The sequence below is a fragment of the Dendrobates tinctorius genome, unplaced genomic scaffold (assembly GCF_039654945.1).
Source record: "Dendrobates tinctorius isolate UK_male_01 unplaced genomic scaffold, ASM3965494v1 ptg000008l, whole genome shotgun sequence".
In the NCBI taxonomy this organism is placed as follows: Eukaryota; Metazoa; Chordata; class Amphibia; order Anura; family Dendrobatidae; genus Dendrobates; species Dendrobates tinctorius.
Genome location: NW_027361676.1, coordinates 337,197 through 358,706, shown reverse-complemented (window position 1 = coordinate 358,706; position 21,510 = coordinate 337,197). Strand labels below are relative to the sequence as shown.

Genomic DNA, 21,510 nt, shown 5'->3' with positions numbered 1-21,510 from the left:
ATCTTCCACAGTATTATCCATTGATCACTGGGACCCTGAATGATCACTAGAACAGGGTTCCTGACCCTCTATTCTTCCCAGCTGCTATCAAAATTCAGTGGAGACGTGTAAATTAATGTTGCTCTATTAAATTGGATCTACATCTGGGGATAATCAGTGCTTCAAAATCACATTTTAGTGAATGGTAAGGGTTTCAGATGTCAGACCCCCCATTGATCAAGCAGAACTTTATCACCTTATTCATTCCTTAGATAGTTAATTAGTGTCAATTATGGGAAATTCCCTTTAAAGGGATTTTCCCGTGACAACAAGTTATCACCTATCATCTGGGTAATTGGTAACCTATTAATTGGATCAGAATAATGGGAAAATTTGATCCAGTTATAATGGAGCAGCTTGGTCGACCGCCACTTTCATGGTTCCCATATAGCTGCTGTGTGCTCAGCTTTTTTCCGGTCGCCTTATAGAGAATGAATGGAGAGGCAGTCGGGCATCCAATCTGCTGCTCCATTTTATTTTGGAGATAAAAGTGTTCCGTCGGTGATAAAATAAAAAAATCCCTCCTTTGCCTGTTGGTGTGATCCTAATTGTTGGACTCCAACAAATGAATAATTTTAGAGATGGGTGATAAGTTGTTTGCAGAGGACAATCCTTTCAAGATTGTTTATTATTGTTTAAACAACTATAAGATTGTTTTCTAAGGCCTCTTTCACACTTCCGCTTTTGACCATCAGTCAAAATCCACCAGTTTTTGAAAAAAAACGGATCCGCCATTTTTTTTTCCCCATTGAGTTGCATTACCGGCGGATCTTGACGGATGGCCATCCGTTGGATCCGTTTTTTTGCGGATCCGCCAAAAGGTTTGCGTCTGCCAGCATGCCTGGACGGACCCTGCAACTTTTTTTGGCTGTAGGATCCGCATTTTACAGTGTGCATGCCCGGGGAAAGGAAGTCAGCCGGGGATTTAACCCTGAAATCCTTTCTGGCGGTGGAAAAAATTCTCTCTCTCTCTCGTGGCATCCGGTCCGGTGGCATCCGTTTGCATCAGTTACAAACGGATCCGCTTTCCGCCATTTTGGCGGATTTTAACTGACAAGAAAAAACGGAAGTGTGAAAGAGGCCTAACAAACAATCTTATAATTATTTAAACAATAATTCCACTTTCCAGCAGTTTCCATTACACATTGTAACAAAGTATTTATCAAACTATGTTAAGAAATGTGTGTCTTGTTCACTGCATGATCACCTTTTCCTTCTACCTGGTATCGTTGCCTAGCTTGCTGTTTCTACGGAATACAGCTCTACTTACTGCGAAGACAAACTTTGCTATATCATCACTACCTACCAAGCCATGAAGTCTCAGCTATTTTTTCCCTAATCCCTCCTCATTATGTATGTAATGTAGAGTAAGGGTATGACAATGCTTATTTGGTCTCCCTTTCCTTTCCAGAGCTGCTTCTGTCCTCATTTTGACTACATGACCTGAAATTATAATATTCGGCTCAGCAGTGGCTTGAGCAAAATTTGGACCTGGCCCCCCACCGTCACCCAATCAAACCCCAATCCTCCCACGCCCTGTCCACCCCCGCATGTATTCTGTCCCCATCCTGATATATATATATATATATATATGTGTACTCCATCCTGGTATGTGTGTTCTGCATCCTGGTATACATGACCTACATTCTAATATATATCTTCCCCATCCTGTTATATATTTTTCCCATCCTGTGCTCATCCTGGTATTTATGTTCCCCATCCTGTTATATATGACCCCCATCCTGGTGTATAATCTGTTCCCCATCCTGATATTTATATGTCCCTTATCCTGGGCCCCATCCTGGTATATTTTTTCCCCATCCTGGTATATATATGTCTTCCATCCTGGTATATATACAATCGGGAAAATGAGTATTTGATACGCTGCCCATTTTGCAAGTTTTCCCACGTACAAGGAAAGGAGAGGTCTTTAATTTTTATTGTAGGTACACTGCAACTGTGAGAGACAGAATCTAAAAAAAAAATTCAGAAAATCACATTGTATGATTTTTCCATAATTAGGGGCAGCACGGTGGCTCAGTGGATAGCAGTGTGTTCGAATCCCACCAAGGACAACATCTGCAAGGAGTTTGTATGTTCTCCCCGTGTTTGCGTGGGTTTACTCCGGGTACTCCGCTTTCCTCCCACACTCCAAAGACATACTGATAGGGAATTTAGATTGTGAGCCCCATCAGGGACAGTGATGAAATATGTGCAAACTGTAAAGCGCTGCGGAATATGTTAGCGCTATATAAAAATAAAGATTATTATAATTAATTTTCATTTTATTGCATGAAATAAGTATTTAATACAATAGAAAAACAGAACCTAATATTTGGTATAGAAACCTATGTTTGCAATTACAGAGGTCAGACATTTCCTGTAGGTTCTTGACCAAGTTTGCACACACTGCAGCAGGGATTTTGTCCCACTCCTCCATACAGATTTTCTCCAGATCTTTCAGGTTTTGGGGTTGTTGCTGGGCAACATTGGGTCTCGGCTCCTTTCAAAGATTTTCTATTGGGTTCTGGTCTGGAAAGAGGTTGTTGGTCAAAATCTCACGATACATGACCCCATACATTCTTCCATACGGTGCAGTGATCCTGTCCCTTTTGTAGAAAAGCACTTCCAAAGTATGATGTTTCCACCACCATGCTTTAGGTTGGGATGGTGTTTTTGGGGCTTCTTCCTTCTTCCTCCAAACACGGCACAAAAAAGTTTTATTTTGGTCTCATCTGACCATATGACCTTCTCCCATGCCTCCTTTGGATCATCCAGATGGTCATTGACAAACTTAAACTTCAAACTGCCTGGACATGTGCTGGCATGAGCAGGAGGACCGTGCATGCCTTGAAGGATTTTAATCCATGACTGCATAGTGTGTTACTAACAGTAATGTTTGAGACTGTGGTCCCAGCTCTCTCCATGTGATTGTCTATCATCTTGTGTTTCTTCTGTTTTCTAATAATTGTGCAAACAGTTGTTGCCTTCTCACCAAGCTGCTTGCCTATTGTGCTGTAGTCTATCTCACTCCTTAAGGGCCCTTTACACATAGCGATATCGCTAAAGTGTCACCGATTTTTGACGCAGCAGCGATATTGCTACATGTGATACTTACCTCCGACCGGCTCCCCCGCTGGCTATCGCTGATCGTGCGAGATCGGCCTGGTCCATTTCTCGTCGTCGGCTTCCTGCTGGCGCAGACGAGCGAGACATGGATGCGGGCGGAAGAAGACATCATCGCTGCGTCTGAAAGGTAAGTACGACCGCCGAACGCTGCTGTGTCGCTGGTGAGATCTGCCTGTTTGGCAGCTCACTAGCGACCATTTAGCGATGCACCAGCGATCCTGACCGGGTCGTATCGTGGTCGGGATCGCTGGTGCATCGCTAAATGTAAAGGGGCCTTTAGACAGCTCTTTGGTCTTGGCCATGATGGAGAGGTTGGAGTGTGATTGATTAAGTGTGAGGACAGGTGTCTTTTATACAGGTAACAAGTTCAAACAGGTGCAATTAATATAGGTAATGAGTGCAGACTAGAAGGGATTCTTAAAGAAAAACTAACAGGTCTGTGAGAGCCAGGATTCTTGCTGGCTGGTAGGTGATAAAATACTTATTTCATGCAGTCAAAATGACATTAATGTAAAAATCATACAATTTAAATTTCGGGGTTTTAATTTTTAGATTCTGTCTCTCACAGTTAAAGTGTAACTATGATAAAAATTATAGACCTCTCCAGTCTTTGTAGGTGGGAAAACTTGCAAAATCGGCAGTGTATCAAATACTTATCTTCCCCACTGTGTCCTCCATCCTGGTATTTATGTCACTTATTCTGGGCCACATCTTGGTAAATATGTCCCTTTTCCTGGACCCCTTCTTGGTATATGTCCTTCATTCTGCCGCTGTTCTTTAATGTATAGAAAAATAATAAATTATTCTACGACCTTTCCCTCCACTCCACCGCCTCACGGTGTCCTCTTCTGAACTCTGCAGCTTATTTCAGTGTGCAAGCGACAGGAGCACTCCTATGCGGCCCTTATCACGTGCACTCCGACGTCAGTTGATTTCTTCTTATTGGACGACAGCGTGTATTGCAGCGTACGGACTTTACAGCGCAATACACTTTAGCTGAATGTCTGTGGAAACGCACATCCAGTTGAAGTTTGCACTGATGTCGGTGGGCCCCTCACCCGCATGGACCTAGTTGCAGTCCCTTCCACTGCGACTGCGATCGTTATGCCCCTGCGACTCACTCAGGAGTTTGTTTCGACTGGATATCGCTTTATCATTGTAAGTCTATTTAGGCATTGTTCTGAGTCTCACAGTAAAGCCCCCGTCACACACAGCGAGATCGCTGCTGTCACAAGTTTTGTGACGCAACAGCGATCTCACCAGCGATATCACTGTGTGTGACACGTATCAGCGACCGCCCCCCCCCCCCCCCCCCCCGCCGGGTATCGCTGATCGTGCTCAAAAGCCCTGGACATTTTTTTGATCGTTGTTCTCCCACTGGCCAGCACTCATTGCTGCATGTGGCAGGCGGGAGACCAGCGAACAGCGAGCTGGAGCTGGTATCCAAGGTAAACCGCGGGTAACTAAGAGCGAGCGTCACTTAGCTACCCGCTGTTTGCCTTGGATACCAGCTCCCTGCACCAGCACGTTGGTATCTAAGGTACACAGTGGGTAACTAAGCGACGTGCGCGCTTGTTACCCGCCTTGTCGCTGTCCTGATCACTGCTGAGATTTGCCTGTTTGGCAGCTCATCAGCGATCATGTAGCGACACACCAGCGATCCTGACAAGGTCATATCGTTGTCGGGATCGGTGGTGCGTCGCTATGTGTGACGGGGCCAATACACTGGGAAAGTTGCACCATCCGACACAATGGACCCTATGTGAGTCGGAAAATGCTAATGAGCAATCATATTCTACAAAAGAAGACCAGAATGGTGCTGGAAAATAGAGAATTTAGCAAACACATTAGTATATTAAGGTACCGTTACACTAAGCGACGCACCAGCGATCCCGACAACAATACGACCTGGCAAGAATCGCTGGTGCGTCGCTACATAGTCACTACATGGACGTCAAACAGGCAGATTTACCCAACGACGCAGCAACGATACAGCGATCCGTATAACGACCTCGGCGGTCGTTGGAACCTTGTCACACAGCAGCGATTCTGACGACTCCCGCCTGCGTCCATGATTTCTGAGTCGCTAACGAGGTCGCTCGTTGTTGTTATGGCGTCAAACACAGCGATGCGCGCTGGCCAGCGGAACACCAGCAATCAAAAAATGGCCCAGGACATTCAAGCACGATCAGCGACTTCGCAGCGGGAACCGGGTCGCCACTACATGTCACACGTAACTAGATTGCTGGCGAGGTTGCTGTTGCGTCACAAAATCGGTGACGCTTCAGCGATCTCGCTAACGATCTCACTATGTGAGACGGGACCTTTAAATATAGATATTATTGAATCTCGTGAAATTCAAATTCACCAGGATTGATGATTTTTTTAAAAAAATATGAATTTGCAGTGAGACAATTAATTGCGAATGGCATGCTGCAAAGATCATGATTGCCTGGAAAAGGCTTATGTGACACTCTGAGGTCTCCTTTGTGTTTACATTTCTGGAATGGTGGGAATTTTTTTTTCTTTTTTAAAAAAGAAAAAAGCAAACCAATTTATAAAAACAAATTAAAAAAGTCACTTTTAGCTTGTCAGTTTCCAAAAGCCTGAAAGCATATTTTCTCAGACTCTTTGGTTTCAGTATTTTTCTTCTGTAGGGAAATGAGGACTGAGGGGACTAAAACTGCCCTCCTTGTTTGTAGTGCATCAAGCATGCACAACTAAATTGGTGTTATTAAAATGCTGTATATCAATAAATTCACAGTTACACAGTTCCTGCACCTCCCTATCATTTGAATCTGTCTATTATTTTTCACAAACTGATACTACCAACTCCCTATTACTGTATTTTTTGATTATAAGATGCACTTTGGAGCAGGGTCCCAGGGTCGCTGCTGGAGGCGGCAAGAGTGGAGCATTGCTACAGGCCGCAGGCTGGGATGAGGGGGTGTCTGGAAGTGCGACATTGCAGGTTTTCGGTGGTGCAGGGGCTCCGCCGACATTTTGTGAAAGCCCGGGACCCCGTCACATCCATGGTTAACATTGCAGTGGACTCCGGGAAAATGACTGCTCTGGGCAGCACATGCACAGATGGCGATCTCTGCACCAAGATCTTGAGAGATAAGATCTCAGCATCAAGATCTCCATCTGCGCATGCGCCGCCCCAGCGGCCATTTTCCCAGAGTCGACCGCAAAGTAAACCATGGAAGTACGGGGGCTCTGGGCTTTTACAAAATGTTGGCAGAGCCCCTGCACCACCGAACACCCACAGCGTCGCACATCCGAACACCCCTTTCTCCCAGTCTGTGGTCTGCAGCATCGCCCCACTCCTGCCTCCACCAGCAGCGATCCTGGGACCCCATTTCACCGCAGCCACCATCCCCGGTAAACAGTAAGACTCATGGATTGTAAGAAGCACCACAAGAGGTGTTTTTTTTTTTTTACTATTTTTCTCCTCAAAATTTGGGGTGCGTCTTATAATCCGGAACATCTTATAATCCGAAAGATACGGTAATTTAACCTTTGGCTGCTTTTTTATCTCGATCCACGAATCCACACATCCGTGTGCTCGGTTTTAACTTCACATGATACCAGGGCTGGTTTCTGGCCCAATATAATCCTGTTGACGGACCAGGCTTATATCCAACCAGGAACTCATGGCAGTCATACCGGGCTGGAAGAACTCTGTTTTACTGGTGCTATTGAAACGGGCCTCAAAATACAGTATTCTGTTCTTCAGATTTAGGCCTTTATATGCCTTATCTATAATGATGAGCAATGTGGTTTGACTTCATGTCCTGGGCTGTAAATCCTTTAAATACCGTAGATGCTTTCCTTGCTTCTTCTTTTATAGTGGCTGTGATAGTCTTCCTTGATTGGCTACGCTGACCATGTGCATGTGATGTAATATCTGTAAGGCATCATGCAGAAAGCTGCAACTGATGTCTTGTGATCCTGATCTCTAGTTGATGCAATCTTTGGCAATGTGTGAAATGGTGCGGGGCATATATATTTTATTTTTTTTAGCATTCCATGCAAATTGTTTGATCTCGAGGGGACCTACAAATTTTGTAAATTCGACTTTTAAGGGCCCCGTTACATGCTTCAGTGTCCCAGCGATCCCACAAACGATCCGACGTGGGGGCCGGTCGCTGATGCATGTCACACACAGCGATCTCGCTGACGAGATCGCTGTGACGTCACAAAATCAGCGATCTCGCTGTGTGTGACGGGGCCTTAAGTCAATTCCCAGATGATTGATCATTTCTAATATTTACCTTACATTACATACTTTACATTTGCAGAGATTAAGGGAAAAAAATTGCTAAGACTTTTTTAAAGTAGACACATTTTCACCTTAAAGGAGTTGTCCACAACTAGGACAACCCCTTCTTGATCTAAATGTTTGGCGCTGATAAAATCAAATAGCTTATACTCCTTTTTCTCAGCCCAGATCACTCAATGACTGTTGTGTATATACAGTTGTTTCTGGACCTATGTGTACAGTGACTGAATCTTCGTGATATGGACTCTGTATGCCACTATTATTGATTTAAAATGAAATAACTGAGATGCAATTGAAGTGTAGACTTTCGGGTTTCATTATAGGAGTTGAACAAAAATATCCTATGAAACGTTTAGGAATTAAACCTTATTTCTACAAAGCCTCCTCATTTCATGTGCTCAAAAGCAACTGGACAAATTAACTTAAACGTAAATAAAATGTAATTGTGATAACATTAACAATAAATTGTTACTATTGACCCAGTGCTATTGAAAGCCATGCATGCCTAAGCCATCACACTGCCTTCCTCCATGTTTTACAGAGGGCATGTTGTGCTTATAATCCTTCTCCATACTTTCTACTTCCTGTCATTCTGGAACAGGTTGATCTAAGTTTCATCTGTCCAAAAATGCTTTTTCAGAACTAGGCTGGCTTCTTTAGATATTTCTCAGCAAAGTCTAATCTGGCCTTTCTATTTTTCATTCTGATTAATGGCTTGCACCATGTGGTGAACCCTCTGTATTTGCCCTCATGAAGTCTTCTCTTTATGGTAGAATTACTGTAGATACTGAAATGTCTATTTCCTGGAGAGTGTTCTTCATTTGGCTGGATTCTGTGACAGGGTGTTTCTTCACTATGGAAAGGATTCTGCGATCATCCATCTCTGTTGTCTTTCGTAGACATCCATGCCTTTTTGAGAACCCAAACTTACATGCATTTTTTTCCAGAAGGTACCAAAGTGATTTGGCTACTCCTAACATTACTGATATCTCTCTGATGGATTTCTTCTTTTTTTCAGCCTATTGTTGATTTGTTTTCCATTGTGAGCTCCTTTGATCACATGTTGTGGGCTCACAGCAACAGCTTTCAAATACAAATGTCACACTTGCAATCAGATCCAGACCTTTTACCTGGTTAACTGATGATGGCTTAACAAGGGAATAGTCCATGCAGCCTATTAAAGAGCTTTTTAAATATTTGTCCAATTTAAAGGAGGCAGCCCTGTAAAAAGAGGCAACTACATATTAATGAGCTGTAATTCCTAAACTCTTACCACAATTGGGATGTGAGTGCCCTCAAATTTAAACTGAAACTTTGCACTTGAAGCCCAAATTGATATTACTGTATCTTGAAATTGTTTTGGTAAACGACTAAAATGTTAAAACTTGTCACTGTCCAAATGTTTCTGAACCTAACTGTAGAAGACAGAGCTGCTGCCTCTTTTAGTCCCAGCGATCTTGTGATCAAATATCAGAGATAACCAGATCCAATAAAGCCCTGATTGTGACAACTGTTATATCATCAACAAAGCCTTTTCTGATGTTTACAGCACAAAACAAGAAGGAAAAATGTAAAAGCTACACAAATGTTGATAATAAAAATGTAAATATAAAAATATATTATTGAAAAAAAATCTAATAAAAAAATAAAAGTTCAATTTGGCAAAGAAAAATATTTTACCATGTCTTTTAGAAAGAATTGAAAATAAAGCGCTATCATTCATGGTAAAAAACAAAAGCAAAACAAACAGAATGATTTCATAAGCATAAAAAAAATGAGAAGGGCATTCCTACCTTATCAAGTGCAAGAAAAATATCTCATAGTAGGGGTTAAATTAGTTTGGACATCTTCTAGCTGAAAAACCAAACCCCACATTTTAAGGGTATATTCGCATTTAGTAAAATCAGTTTAAAAAAGCTGTGTGTGAACATGAGACATGTGCAGCGTCCAAGGCGCTGTCAATTACTGAACGTCTGCACATACCCTAAGGGGTTTCATTGGGTTTCTCCAAGGTATATGCAGTACTAGTTTTCTTTTTAAATACAACAGCATTTCCAATTGAGCCTTCCATGCAGATGTGAACAAAGCCTAATGTCCAGTAGTATCTGTTGCATTGAAGTTCCTTCACTTTATCCAGTGTCAGGTTGAAAAACATTGTAGTTCTGTAGTGCGACAGTATCTTATTAACACACATGCTTATTTTGTATGCAGAACCCAACACCTCTTGCAGAGGTAACCTTTCCAGAGCAGGCGCCAAGCAAAATATCCCCTTTCCTTACATATGCGCTTGTGCCTTTTATTTAGTTGCGTAGTGGACGGCTTGTCCATGTTCTTGTGAAGAGCTTGTAGAGATTAGACGTGCCGGTATCAAGGGCGCCTCGCTAAATATGAGCACTAGACACATAGTGAGATAAATGAACTCCAGACCAATGTATTTGGGTCCCTGAGAAGGTTACTCTTTCTGGATGCTTCACTGTCCTTCGCACCATAATAAGTAATAGTAATTATAATAACAAAAGACTTCATTAACTAGAGTCTAAAAACGTTCTGCAAGTCTAGCGGTCACATCTGTAGTCCATGATTGTCAGACAAGAGTCATGCACATCTCCTCCCACCTTGGCCAGCATCCCAGGCGCCTTTCTGATTAGCAGACCCCATGTGATGTCATGCATATGTCACTCCACAAAGATGATTTCACACCGGAAGTACCAATCAGGAGAGACGCAAAGGATCCCTGGAGATTAGAGGTGGTTCACATGGGCTCTGGTCCGATCAGTGTCCTGCAGATCTTTTTGCTCTACTCTACCTAGCACATTTTTCCAGTTTACTTGCATAATAGATAATAGGAGGCTCTGAAGATTTGTGCACATCCAAGAAGTGCTGCATCTGTTTCCAGGTTTTAAAGGAAATTTATGGGCTTAATTATATTGAAGTGGAAGGCGCTGAGCTGCAATACCACTCACACTCTACTTAAAGATTTCAACTTTCTACAGAAAAAACTGAAGGGATGAAAGACTACTAAGGACGTCTTTGCCGCATTTTTTTTCAAGGGTTAAAATTCACAGAACATGCTACTTATTTGTTTCTTAGGGTACGTGCACACGGTCAGGAATGGCGCAGTATTTGCTCAGGATTTGACGCAGGGGAAATCTGCATTTGAGGTCACTGGCAGGTCACCTGCGTTTTTGAATGCGTTTTTTACATGCGTTTTGATGCGTTTATTCTGCAGGTGTTTTTGATGCATTTTTTCATTGCATTTGTTTTTTTTTGTCACTTGAAGTAAAGCTAATTGAAAGTTGACTTCTGGGAAGTTAAAAAAAGTGATTTCCTGTTTGCAGATATATTGGGGTACGTTCCCATGGTCTGTAAACGCTGCGGGTTGGACGCTGCGTACACCCGCAATGTCCGACCCGCAGCGTCTCCCCTCCTTTTTAATAAATAAATAATAATTTACAAAATATAGCGTGGGGTCCCCCTATATATATTAACCAGCCAGAGTAAAGCAGACTACTGGGAGTGGTATTTCAGGCTGGTAAAGATCCAATATCCATGAACCTTACCAGCCTGATGATACCTGGCCGCAGCAGTCTGCTTACCTTGGATGGTTAGCAAAAATCTTGAGTAGCGAGCATACTCACTCATCACTATTCCAGAGTTATTACCGCAAAAAGTGACACTGGTCAGATTTAAAAAAATTTGGCCTGATCATTAAGGTCAAAATTAACTCTGTCAATAAGGGTATATTAATAATTGAGAGTACATAAACCTTCCCATCAGATTGTTTTTCTTCAGATGGTACTATGGAAGGCATAAATCCCGGACTTTACTGCAGAGTCATGTGTTATCCGCCACCGATGTGTTAGTGGGGTCTTGTAACAAGTGTCTATACATAGTAAAATGCGACTGATAAAATGCCCTTGTGTATGAATTATTCAGCAGAATCTTCAGTGTATTGTGAGGTTACCTGAGGACACATTAGCCTGTCAAAGAGAAGATGCAGCCCGAGATTTTTTTCTGAAGATGACAACCAGTATTATACTTTGCCTGTAAAATGGATGTTTGTGCCACCTGACCCACATGTCGGCATGAAATACATAATTTCTTTCCAGTTTTTGCTGTTCATTAGCTAAGTAATGTCAGCGGTATTCTATTTACGAGGCTCTGGGCCCCATATGTGGGCGCTATCAGTTCATCACTACATACATTTAGTGACTGGAATGGAGGGTTTCTAGAATAAGGTATCTATTGTCTATGAGTTGCACATTTGGTTGAGGAACCCTTTACCCGACCCCAATCCGTATATATGAGCATATAGGGGTCAATGGATTTACATCTCCTATCTGTTGCTGCATTCCCAAGAAATGTGTGTTTTAATTCACATGTAAATGAGGCATACGCGTTCTGGGCGTAAGGAGCACTTGTCGAGCTTCCACCTGCTGAGGTCGTTTTTGTGTCTAGCCCCAGGCTATCTAGCTTTATTAATATCTCGCTACATGTGTCTTCAGGCACCAGGCAAGGACATCGGTCAGTGAGCAATCAAGCTAAAGAGGCTAGAGCTGGGTGGGGAACAACACTAGAAGGCGGAGGCTCGGGAAGTGCACGGTCAAACCCAGAGCACTTAACACATCGTTTGCATATGAATTAAACTGCTAATTATTGAAGAATGCAGCATCAGATTGAAATATAAAACCATATTCTAAAACCTTTATGCCCACATATGCAATTTGTGAAGGGGTCTGATCTTATTGATAGATTCCCTTTAAACTGGTAGACCTTTAGGATAGGTCATTCGTTTCAGATTGGTGGGATTCTAACACCCAGAACCCTGCTCAGCTAATGCCTGAAGTTGCAGCCGTCAGAAGCTCACAATGTACAGAGCTGGAACACCACCGCTCCATAGTAGACATTTTCACTGAATGTGATCTGAACTGCAGTACTGGAGAACGGTCACAACATAGTGTATGGAGCTGTGGTGTTTGGAGGGATCACCTGACCATCTGATGGTAGGATTGCATCCAACTCTCCCCGAACAGAAGGAACTGCTGTGACGAGTGTACATCTAATCTAATGTGTGCGGCTGCCTCTGTCGCCTGCAGTAACAATGGACCTGCATGACCAATGCTTCTTATCCCTGTCTTCTGTGTACTCTTTTAACAATATTTGTGGGAACACCTAATAATCTAGTTTTGATTTTAATCAATAACTGCAACTTAAATATTTTCTGTATTTGTTCTTTTACACTGGTGTTTGGCTTGTGAACTATAGAAGTGGATTTGTGATAGAACACATCATCGGCGGCCCTATCCAGGAAGGGCCCAGTGTTACAAAAACATATTTAAATAATTACCATTGTATGAATGTTTCTCCAATAGAAAAATGATCTAATAATAATAATAATAATTTTATTTATATAACATCAACATATTCCTCATCACTTTACATTTAAGTGGGATATATACAGACAATAAATACAAAGTCACCCAGAGTTCCGCAGTTACAGGAGGAGTGAGGGTCCTGCTCACAAGCTTGCAATCTATACGGAAGTAGGGGGGACACAATAGAACGTACTTGTTATGTACGGTCCGGTCGTCATGATAATAAAGGTTTTCGTATAAAGCTGCAGGATCTGGACATCAGCCAGTATCTGTGTAAGCGCAGTTACCGTATGATTTTGGGCGTATGGAGGATGTGGAGACAGGTGAGTAGGAGGGTGCAGATTATGATTAATATTTAGAAGGAGGGAACTGTTTCAGTTCTTTGTAGTGACCCTGTAAGATAATGCACAGTCCACTAGAGATCCTTGAATACATTTTTGGATATTTACTAATCAAGAGGCGCCTGTCGTAGACATCTCAAAAGTTCTCTCCTTTGTTAGTGTAGAGTCAGGTTCTTTTTGGCTGGGTGACAGACAGAGATCTGTTGGTATAGCAAGTTTTACTAGTAGCGCTATAGTGGAGAAAGAAGGTACTGTCTCTCTGTGTCACCTACAGGTTAGTATCTAGCCCTTTAAAAAGCCTTGAAAGTATAACTAGGGATCTTTTTTGCAAGAAAATACAGCAGTAATCTCCAAAAGCTGTATCACATGCATCTGATCCAAGTGGCCAGAACCCAACCCTGTGCTCAGCAAAATCTCCATTGTACGCCAATTGTCCCTTGCCTGGTGTGACTGTTCCTAGCCATGATCTAAGGCTCCTTTAGTAGAGTTGCACATTGATTTACAGGGTGACTTTATATTGGGGGCATTAGTTTACTTCCTTCTGGAAGACGGCTGATTTGCATACTTTGCCCCAGGGAGCGTTGCCTCTAGGTGTCGTCACCAATTCCTATACCTTAAAGGCCCTGCAGTACATAGAAGAGCAATTGTTAGGCCAGAAGTCCTGGCCGTGTACATACCGTATATTTATTGCATAAAACTGACTTTTTTAGACACATTGGTTTGTTTCTGAAAACATGCATGTATAGCACGACTCAAATTTTATTCTTACATGCCAAAATACTTCCTATATATTGAACTTTCTTGATTTTTCTTTCTAATTTAATATGAAAGTTCCGGAAGAAGAAGTCGGAAAGCCTTTCCAATGCCCCATCTGTGGACTAGTAATAAAGCGGAAAAGTTATTGGAAAAGACACATGGTGATTCACACGGGGTTAAAAAGCCATCAGTGTCCACTATGTCCATTTCGTTGTGCCCGCAAGGACAATCTGAAATCACACATGAAGGTAAGGTTATGTTTGATAACTAAAGCGGCTTTGTGCTTGCAATACAAAATGACTTTGATATGAAGTTGCAAGTGTGCCATGATTGCCTTGCTACTGTAAAAGGTTTTTTTTTTCCCTTCATTTGTGTATCCTGCCTTGTTATTGCAAGTAGATACTTCACATTGTTAAAATGGTTTCTTGCCAGCTTGACTGCGCTGACATCAGTCTGTGTATTAACCGGCTTTCTTCAAGCTACCTTTAACTTTCAGTTCTCTTTCAATTTTATATAGTAACTGAGGCTAGTTTCACACTAGCGTTCTTGGGCGCAGCGCAGGGCCGCCACTAAGCCCTGCCCTCGGCCGGTCAGCTCCTCCTCTGATCGCATGACGGTGCATGCGATCAGTGTACCCTATATTTAGCGTTGGGTACGCTGACCGTATGCTGGTCGTGCGCTGGTATGATTTTGCTGGCGCTGCGCCCAGCGCACAAAAATGCGACACAGCGCCTTTTTGTGCGCTGGGTGCAGCGCCAGCAAAATCATACCAGCGCACGACCAGCATACGGTCAGCGTACCCAATGCTAAATATAGGGTACACTGATCACATAAGAAAAAAGGAGCAATAAAACCTCTGTTATATAAAAAAGAAATATTTTTATTAATTCAATTATTTTAAATTTTTTTTGTAAAAATTACATCATATAGACAAAAGAGTAAATGTAGAAGGACATAGACAAATGAAAAAAAAACTGAGGCTACAAAATTATATATATAGGGACCTGGTAAAAAGACATCCAAATTTTATATCCAAGCCATGTATTTTATTTACTAAGGTGTATATATCTACTGACTATAGCACCAAGTGCACTCTCAAGTATATAGTGTCCTGCACAAATAGCGCAGCTAACAGGGGTATAGAACCGTCAAACAGTCAGTAGATTAGAGCCAAGATATAGAGAAAGAAAGTAAAGGGGTCATACCACAATAAGTCCACTGTGCCGTCAGATAGCGCAGCCCCAACGCGCGTTTCGCGTGGGCTTCCTCAGGGGACCCCCTGACGAAGGCAGACGCCGAAACGCGCGTCGGGCGCATCCTAGGAATCCTGCACCACTAATACCAGGTACTTATCAGGCACTTCTTTTGCGTATACTGCTTTATCTTTGGCGCAATGCTCTCGAGATAGGCGTTTAAAGCGGCCATTGTGCCTTTACCCCATATGCCTTTATATGCACTTCTCTAGCATGTATTGCCTTATCTTTAGCGCAAGACATTCTAAATAGGCGTTCAAAGCGGCTATTGTGCCTTTACCTCATATGCCTGTATATGCTTTACCTATTGTATTTGTTATGGTACCTTCTCTGCATTTGCACTCCATATACTGAGTGTTACATTCTAGTCCCCCTTTTTTGTCAGTGACACTTCACAAAATGCTGGTATATTTTATTATTGATCTATAAATTGTTTCTGCATTTGCAATTTAATTATTGCACCTATATATTTTTGTGAATTGGTTTTTTACACCTGGTCATTGCTTCGTACATACTCTTAAGCACTTTGGCACTTTATAGTTATATTTGCACATTTTTGCATTGTTTGATCATTTTTGACTGCAATTATTTATTACATTTATGTGCTATTTTGTGGTGCTATACGGATTCCTAGTTTTTGCCCTTTCCGTTTGGTATCTGTTTCCCACCATTTTCTGTATGTTATTAATTTTGTGAATAAAATATTTATTTTATTTTAATTATTGCACGTCTGTTTTTCGGATTTTTCGCTGTTGTATGATTACCTATAGTAATAGCATGTTTGAACTTGTTATTAGTATAAAAGACACCTGTCCACAACCTCCAACAGTCACACTCCAAACTTCACTATGGTGAAGGGCAAAGAGCTGTCGAAGGACACCGGATACAAAATTGTAACCCTGCAACCAGGCTGAGAAGACTGAATCTGCAATAGGCAAGCCGCTTGGTGTGATGAAATCAACTGTTGGAGCAATAATAAGAAAATGGAAGGCTCTCTTTGACTTAGGTAGCCTAGTTACATTTGTCCATGGGTCATTGATCTCTGGGTTAAAACCTACAAGGGGGATAGTCGGGGTCATTTGTATACATGGTGAACTTCGGGAGTATCAGACGACGGAGGTTACTTTTTCCACCCTGCGGAGTAGTAAATACCCTTCCTTATGGAACTGTTTTGGGAAGAGACTTGCCCCATCTTCTGTATCCGGCGGGAGAGTAAAATTAACCCTCCCCGAGTAAAGGTCACTGGTCACAGGATGCGAAGATCCTGAGGCAGGGATACCTGCCATAGGGGTTACCCTCATAGTGAAAGAGTGTAAATCTGATAGGTTTCCCCTAGAGGTGTTGGCAGGAGAGGTCGTGGAGGCCACATCAATCCTGGATCTGGAAATATCTTGGGGAACTTTTGGGACAGTTCAGCTCCAGGATTCCACTCTGACCCGGGCACAGGAAAGGGTAGTAGAGATAAATGGGGTGGCTCAGCAACCTGGGGCAGAGGCTGTTTTTCTGCACATGGTGATTAATCAGGAGTTGCTATTTTGAGTTTCCAAAATCTGGGATGAAATAGTAGAACAGCTGGTAGTGCCCCAATTGTACTGCCAGGCGGTGCTCAAGATGGCCCACAAACACATGCTGGGTGGTCACCTAGGGCTTAAAAAGATGATTGTATTCTACAGATTCTTTTTCCCCAGGATTTATGCCAAGGTTCAGAGGTTTTGTGAGTCATACTCAGAGTGTCAGCTGAACAAATTCACCGCAAGTTTCCATAGTCCATTGGTACCTTTTCAGTGGATTGATATGGATTCTGGTAGGGCAAATTGTAAAGTCAGCCCATGGCCACCAACACATATTAGTTGTAGTAAACTATGCTATTTGTTTCCTGGAGACAATTCCGCTTTGTCACACCTCGGCTAAACCTATTGCTCACTAGCAGTTTGCCATGTTCTGCCACCTTCGGCTATTTAAAGAGATCCTTAGGGCCCCGTCACACATAACGACACACCAGCGATCCCGACAACGATATGACCTTGTCAGGATCGATGGTGTGTCGCTACATGATCGCTGGAGAGCTGCCAAACAGGCAGCTTCACCAGCGATCAGCACCAGCGACACGTGGGTAACAAGCGACGCATGTCGCTTAGTTACCCACTGTGTACCTTAGTTACCAGCGCGCTGGTGCAGGGAGCTGGTAACCAAGGTGCACATCGGGTTTCTAAGCAGCGCGCGGCACTGTGTACCTTAGTTACCAGCGCGCTGGTGCAGAGAGCTGGTAACCAAGGTACACATCGAGTTTCTAAGCAGCGCGCGCCGCTTAGAAACCCAATGTTTACCTTAGTTACCAGCGCCAGCTTGCTGATCGCTGGTCTCCCGTCTGCCACACGCAGCGATGCGTGCTGGCCAGCGGGAGACCAGCGATCAAAAAAATGTCCTGGCCATTCCAGGACAATCAGCGATACCCGGCAGGGGGGCCGGTCGCTGGTAAGTGTCACACACAGTGATCTCGCTGGTCAGATCGCTGTTGCGTCACAAAACTTGTGTGACAAAAGAATTGTGTAAACTGCTACAGATCAAACAATTGCACACGTCTGTGTACCACCCACAGACAGATGGTCTAGTGGAAAGATTTAACAAAACCCTTAACTCTGTGCTAAAAAAAAAAGTTGTGATATGGGATATGTTACTGTCCTATTTAATGTTTGCAGCCCGAAAAGTACCACAGTCTTCAACAGGGTGCTCTTCATTCGAGCTATTATATGGCAGACATCTGCTGGACATCGCCAAAGAGACGTGGGAACAGGAGCCTACTCCCAATAAAATTATAATAAAACACATAGTAATAGAACACATTGCAAGTATCCAGGATTGGATTGCGGCTGTGATTCCTATTGTAAAAGAACATCTCGTAGATGCCCAGGCAGCTCACAGCCAAGCATACAATAGCAAGCGTACAGTCAGGTCCTTTTAAAAAGGAGATCAGGTATTAGTTTTGGTGCCCACTGCATAAAGTAAGCTCATGGCCAAGTTACAAGGGCCGTATGAAGTCCGGGAAAAGGTTGGGGAGGTGAATTAGAGTGTATATCAGCATGGGAAGAGGAAACCCAAGCAACTATATCATGTAAATCTGTTAAAACCATGGAAAAACCAGAAATGTATGGTTACAGATGTGACTCTCATCGTATCGTCTTTGCCCTCCGAGACCGGGCTAGGAGGAGACCGGGAATGGAGTAAAGATAAGCGCGGGAGGCTTGGAAGTAAGTGCAGCAGAATACAGACGTATTCTCGGAACTTCCTGGCCATACATCTGTCCTGATCATGACTGATCATTTTAGAGCCCCATCAGAAGTATGCATCATCGTACTTGGATGATATTATCATCTATAGTACTGACTGACATAACCACCTGTCTCAGGTGTAAGTGTGGTAGTGGATTCACTCTGTGCTGCAGGCTTGATGGCAAACCCCAAAAAATGTGCAATAGGTTTTGAGGAAGTCAGTTACTTTAGATACATGACTGGTCATGGAGTTATTAAACCGCAAATAAACAAATGTGAGGCCTTTCAAAACTGTCCCCAGCCTCTTACTACGAAACAGGTAAGAGCATTCCACGCCATCATTGGGTATTACAGGCGATTTATACTTAATTTTGCTGATAGATCAACCTCCATGGCTTATCTCTTAAAAGAAAGAAAATTGGTCATGGTTCGGTGGAACCCTCAAGCGGAGAAAGTATTCCAGTCCATGAAGTTGGTGTTGTACGGACAGCTCCTCCACATCAGCTTCAATTTTAGGATCACTATTATTGTTCAAATGGATGCCTCTAAAGTAGACTTACGAGCTGTTCTGTCGCAGGAGGTACATGGAGAGGAAAATCTAGTCACCTAATTGAGTAGGAAACTCACCGCCGCAGATAAAAATTATAGCGTAGTAGAGAAGTGCTTGGCCATTAAGTGGGCCTTAGAGTCCCTATGCTGTTACTTACTTGGGTGACCGTTCCACTTGGTAATGGACCATTCACCCCTGGTCTGAACGAGAAATGCTAAGAGAATGGTCGGGTCACCAGATGGTTTCGTTGTTTGAAAACTTTAGTTTCTCGGTGGAATATCAAGCTGGGAAATCGCAAGGAAATGAGGATGCCCTGTCAAAGTATGCACAAGGGGGTATACAGTAGATGAAACAGTGAGGGGAATCCTATTCGAGTGTCATTATGTGTCTCCCAGGATGTGCATAGAAACATACTGAACCCGCTGGAGAGTGTTTTAAATACAGAAACAGCCGTAGACTGCGTCAAGCTATTTGACTAAGTCAGATTTAGGAAAACCTGACATGAGCTTTTATTTTTATAGAGATCTATCGGAAGGTAGTGGTATGGATCTCTCCCTCCAGTCCAAGTCTTGGAAGTGGATCATTGTGGCGAGCGTCAGCTTACACTGAGTCGTTTTTCCTTTTAGAGTGGACCCTCTGGGCCGTGGCACCCACCCACCTAGGGCGAGCGAACCTAGTGAGAACCCACCCCCTGTACAGGGAGTGTCAGGGTCAAGACCAAGGGGGTGAGCCACCACGGCAGCTGGACCAGAGGGCCGGCTCAGGGAGACACTATTGAGTGTCGGGCAACAGGACGAACAAGATACGAAACATAAAGCGAAGTCACAGGATTTCTTCAGCAAATGTGGTTACACACTTTAATCAGATACAAGCCAAAAACAGAGAATCATATGCAGGGCACCAACGGTGAAACACGGCCAGGTGCGTGCAAGGGCACGCCAAATGTTCCAGACATAACACGTGCAGAAAACATACCGGAGTCCAGGGTAGGGTACGTGTTAGGGGTCACACCAGAGTTCCTGGGAGGGATGCATACTAGGACACGCTAGAGTCCAAGACAAGGTGTGTGCTCGGAGACACGCCAGAGTCCAAGGCAGAGTGTGTGCAAGAAGACATGCCAGGGTCCAAAACAGGTGCGAAGGCATCGGACTCCAGAAGACTGGCAAGGACTGACAGGATCCAGGCATCAGGATGCAGTCATCTGGTTCCAGACCTCTGGCAGCGGTCGGCAGGCTTCGGGAATCCGGCAGGCAAACCAGGAGACGAGGCAGGGTGCGTGCTAGGAGCCACGCCAGGGTTCGAGGCAGGGTGCGTGCTAGGAGACACGCCAGGATCAGGTTCAAGGACGGAGGCCTGCGCATGCCGAAGGCCATGCCAGGGACAGGTACAAGGACAGAGGCCTGCGCGTGTAGAGGGACACGCCAGGGACAGGTACAAGGACGGAGGCCTGCGCGTGTAGAGGGACACGCCAGGGACAGGGTTCGAGACAAGGTACAGACTAGGACCTGTGCGTGCTAGAGGGCACCACAGGGTACATGGCAAAACTTGCGCGTACTTTTATAGAAGCACGGGGAGGTATGCCAAGGGCAGGCAAATACCTGCGCGTGCTATAGAGAGCACATAGAGCACAGTGCAGAAACAGCGTGAAATGCAAGGAAGCACAGAGAGCATGGCTGGGGCACTGGCTAGCTGATCGGTCTGCAGCACTAACAGGCGTGCAAGACTCCAGGAAACCCGGCTGAGGCATAGCAGGAGACACAGCTGTCACTGACCGACGAGCACGGCTGAGGCATAAGCAGGTGGGCATGGCTAGGGCAGGCACGGCTAGGGCAGGCACGGCTGAGGCACAAGCAGGAGGCTAGGAAGGCCAGGTGCATGCAAAGGGCACATGAAGCAACAAAGCAAATCAAGACAAGAAACGAGGCAGAGCTAGGCAGGTACGGAACACGGAGCGGAAACTTAGGTAGAAACACAGAGTCAGATCAGAGCGAGAACAGAGCTAGCAGCGGAGAGTAGTCCAAAGCCCCGAGCCGGGCCAAGACAGAGCCTTGGGACTAGACAGAGAACGTGCTAGAGAGCACCATAGATCAGAGAGCAGGAATGGTACGTGAGCCAGGTGCCACAACAGGGCACCATAGGTCAGAGCAAGGGAGAACAGGCAAGAACAGAGGAGGGAACACAAGACTGAGCAAAGCGAAGGCAAGTCATGGCAGGAACAGGCAAGGCAGAAAACACCAGAAGGACAACAAGTACAAGCAGGACAAGGACGAACATAGCACAACGGACAAACATAAGACAAGGCACGGGACAAGAGACAGATGTGAGAATCATGTGGGAATAGTGGATGAGGGCAGGTATATCTCGCCCAGATTCCTTTCCTGTGTGGCCTAGTCTGGTCAGTATCGCACCTGCTTGCTAATGAATAATGGGAGGTGGATATAAAAGGATGCAAGGTGGTTGTGTGGGTGTCTCAGCCTGGGAACACAGAGAGCCTGTCTGTGTGAGAGACACAC

The 21,510-nt window shown here is 44.0% G+C and overlaps 1 protein-coding gene across 1 annotated transcript in view; it reads left to right on the top strand.

Moving 5' to 3' along the window:
* Positions 1 to 21,510, top strand: part of ZNF827 (zinc finger protein 827) — a 247,944-nt gene that overhangs the window by 72,098 nt on the left and 154,336 nt on the right. The window contains exon 3 of the mRNA XM_073576166.1: positions 14,001 to 14,173. Coding sequence (XP_073432267.1) covers positions 14,001 to 14,173 — 173 coding nt within the window. The remainder of the gene's footprint in view (positions 1 to 14,000; positions 14,174 to 21,510) is intronic.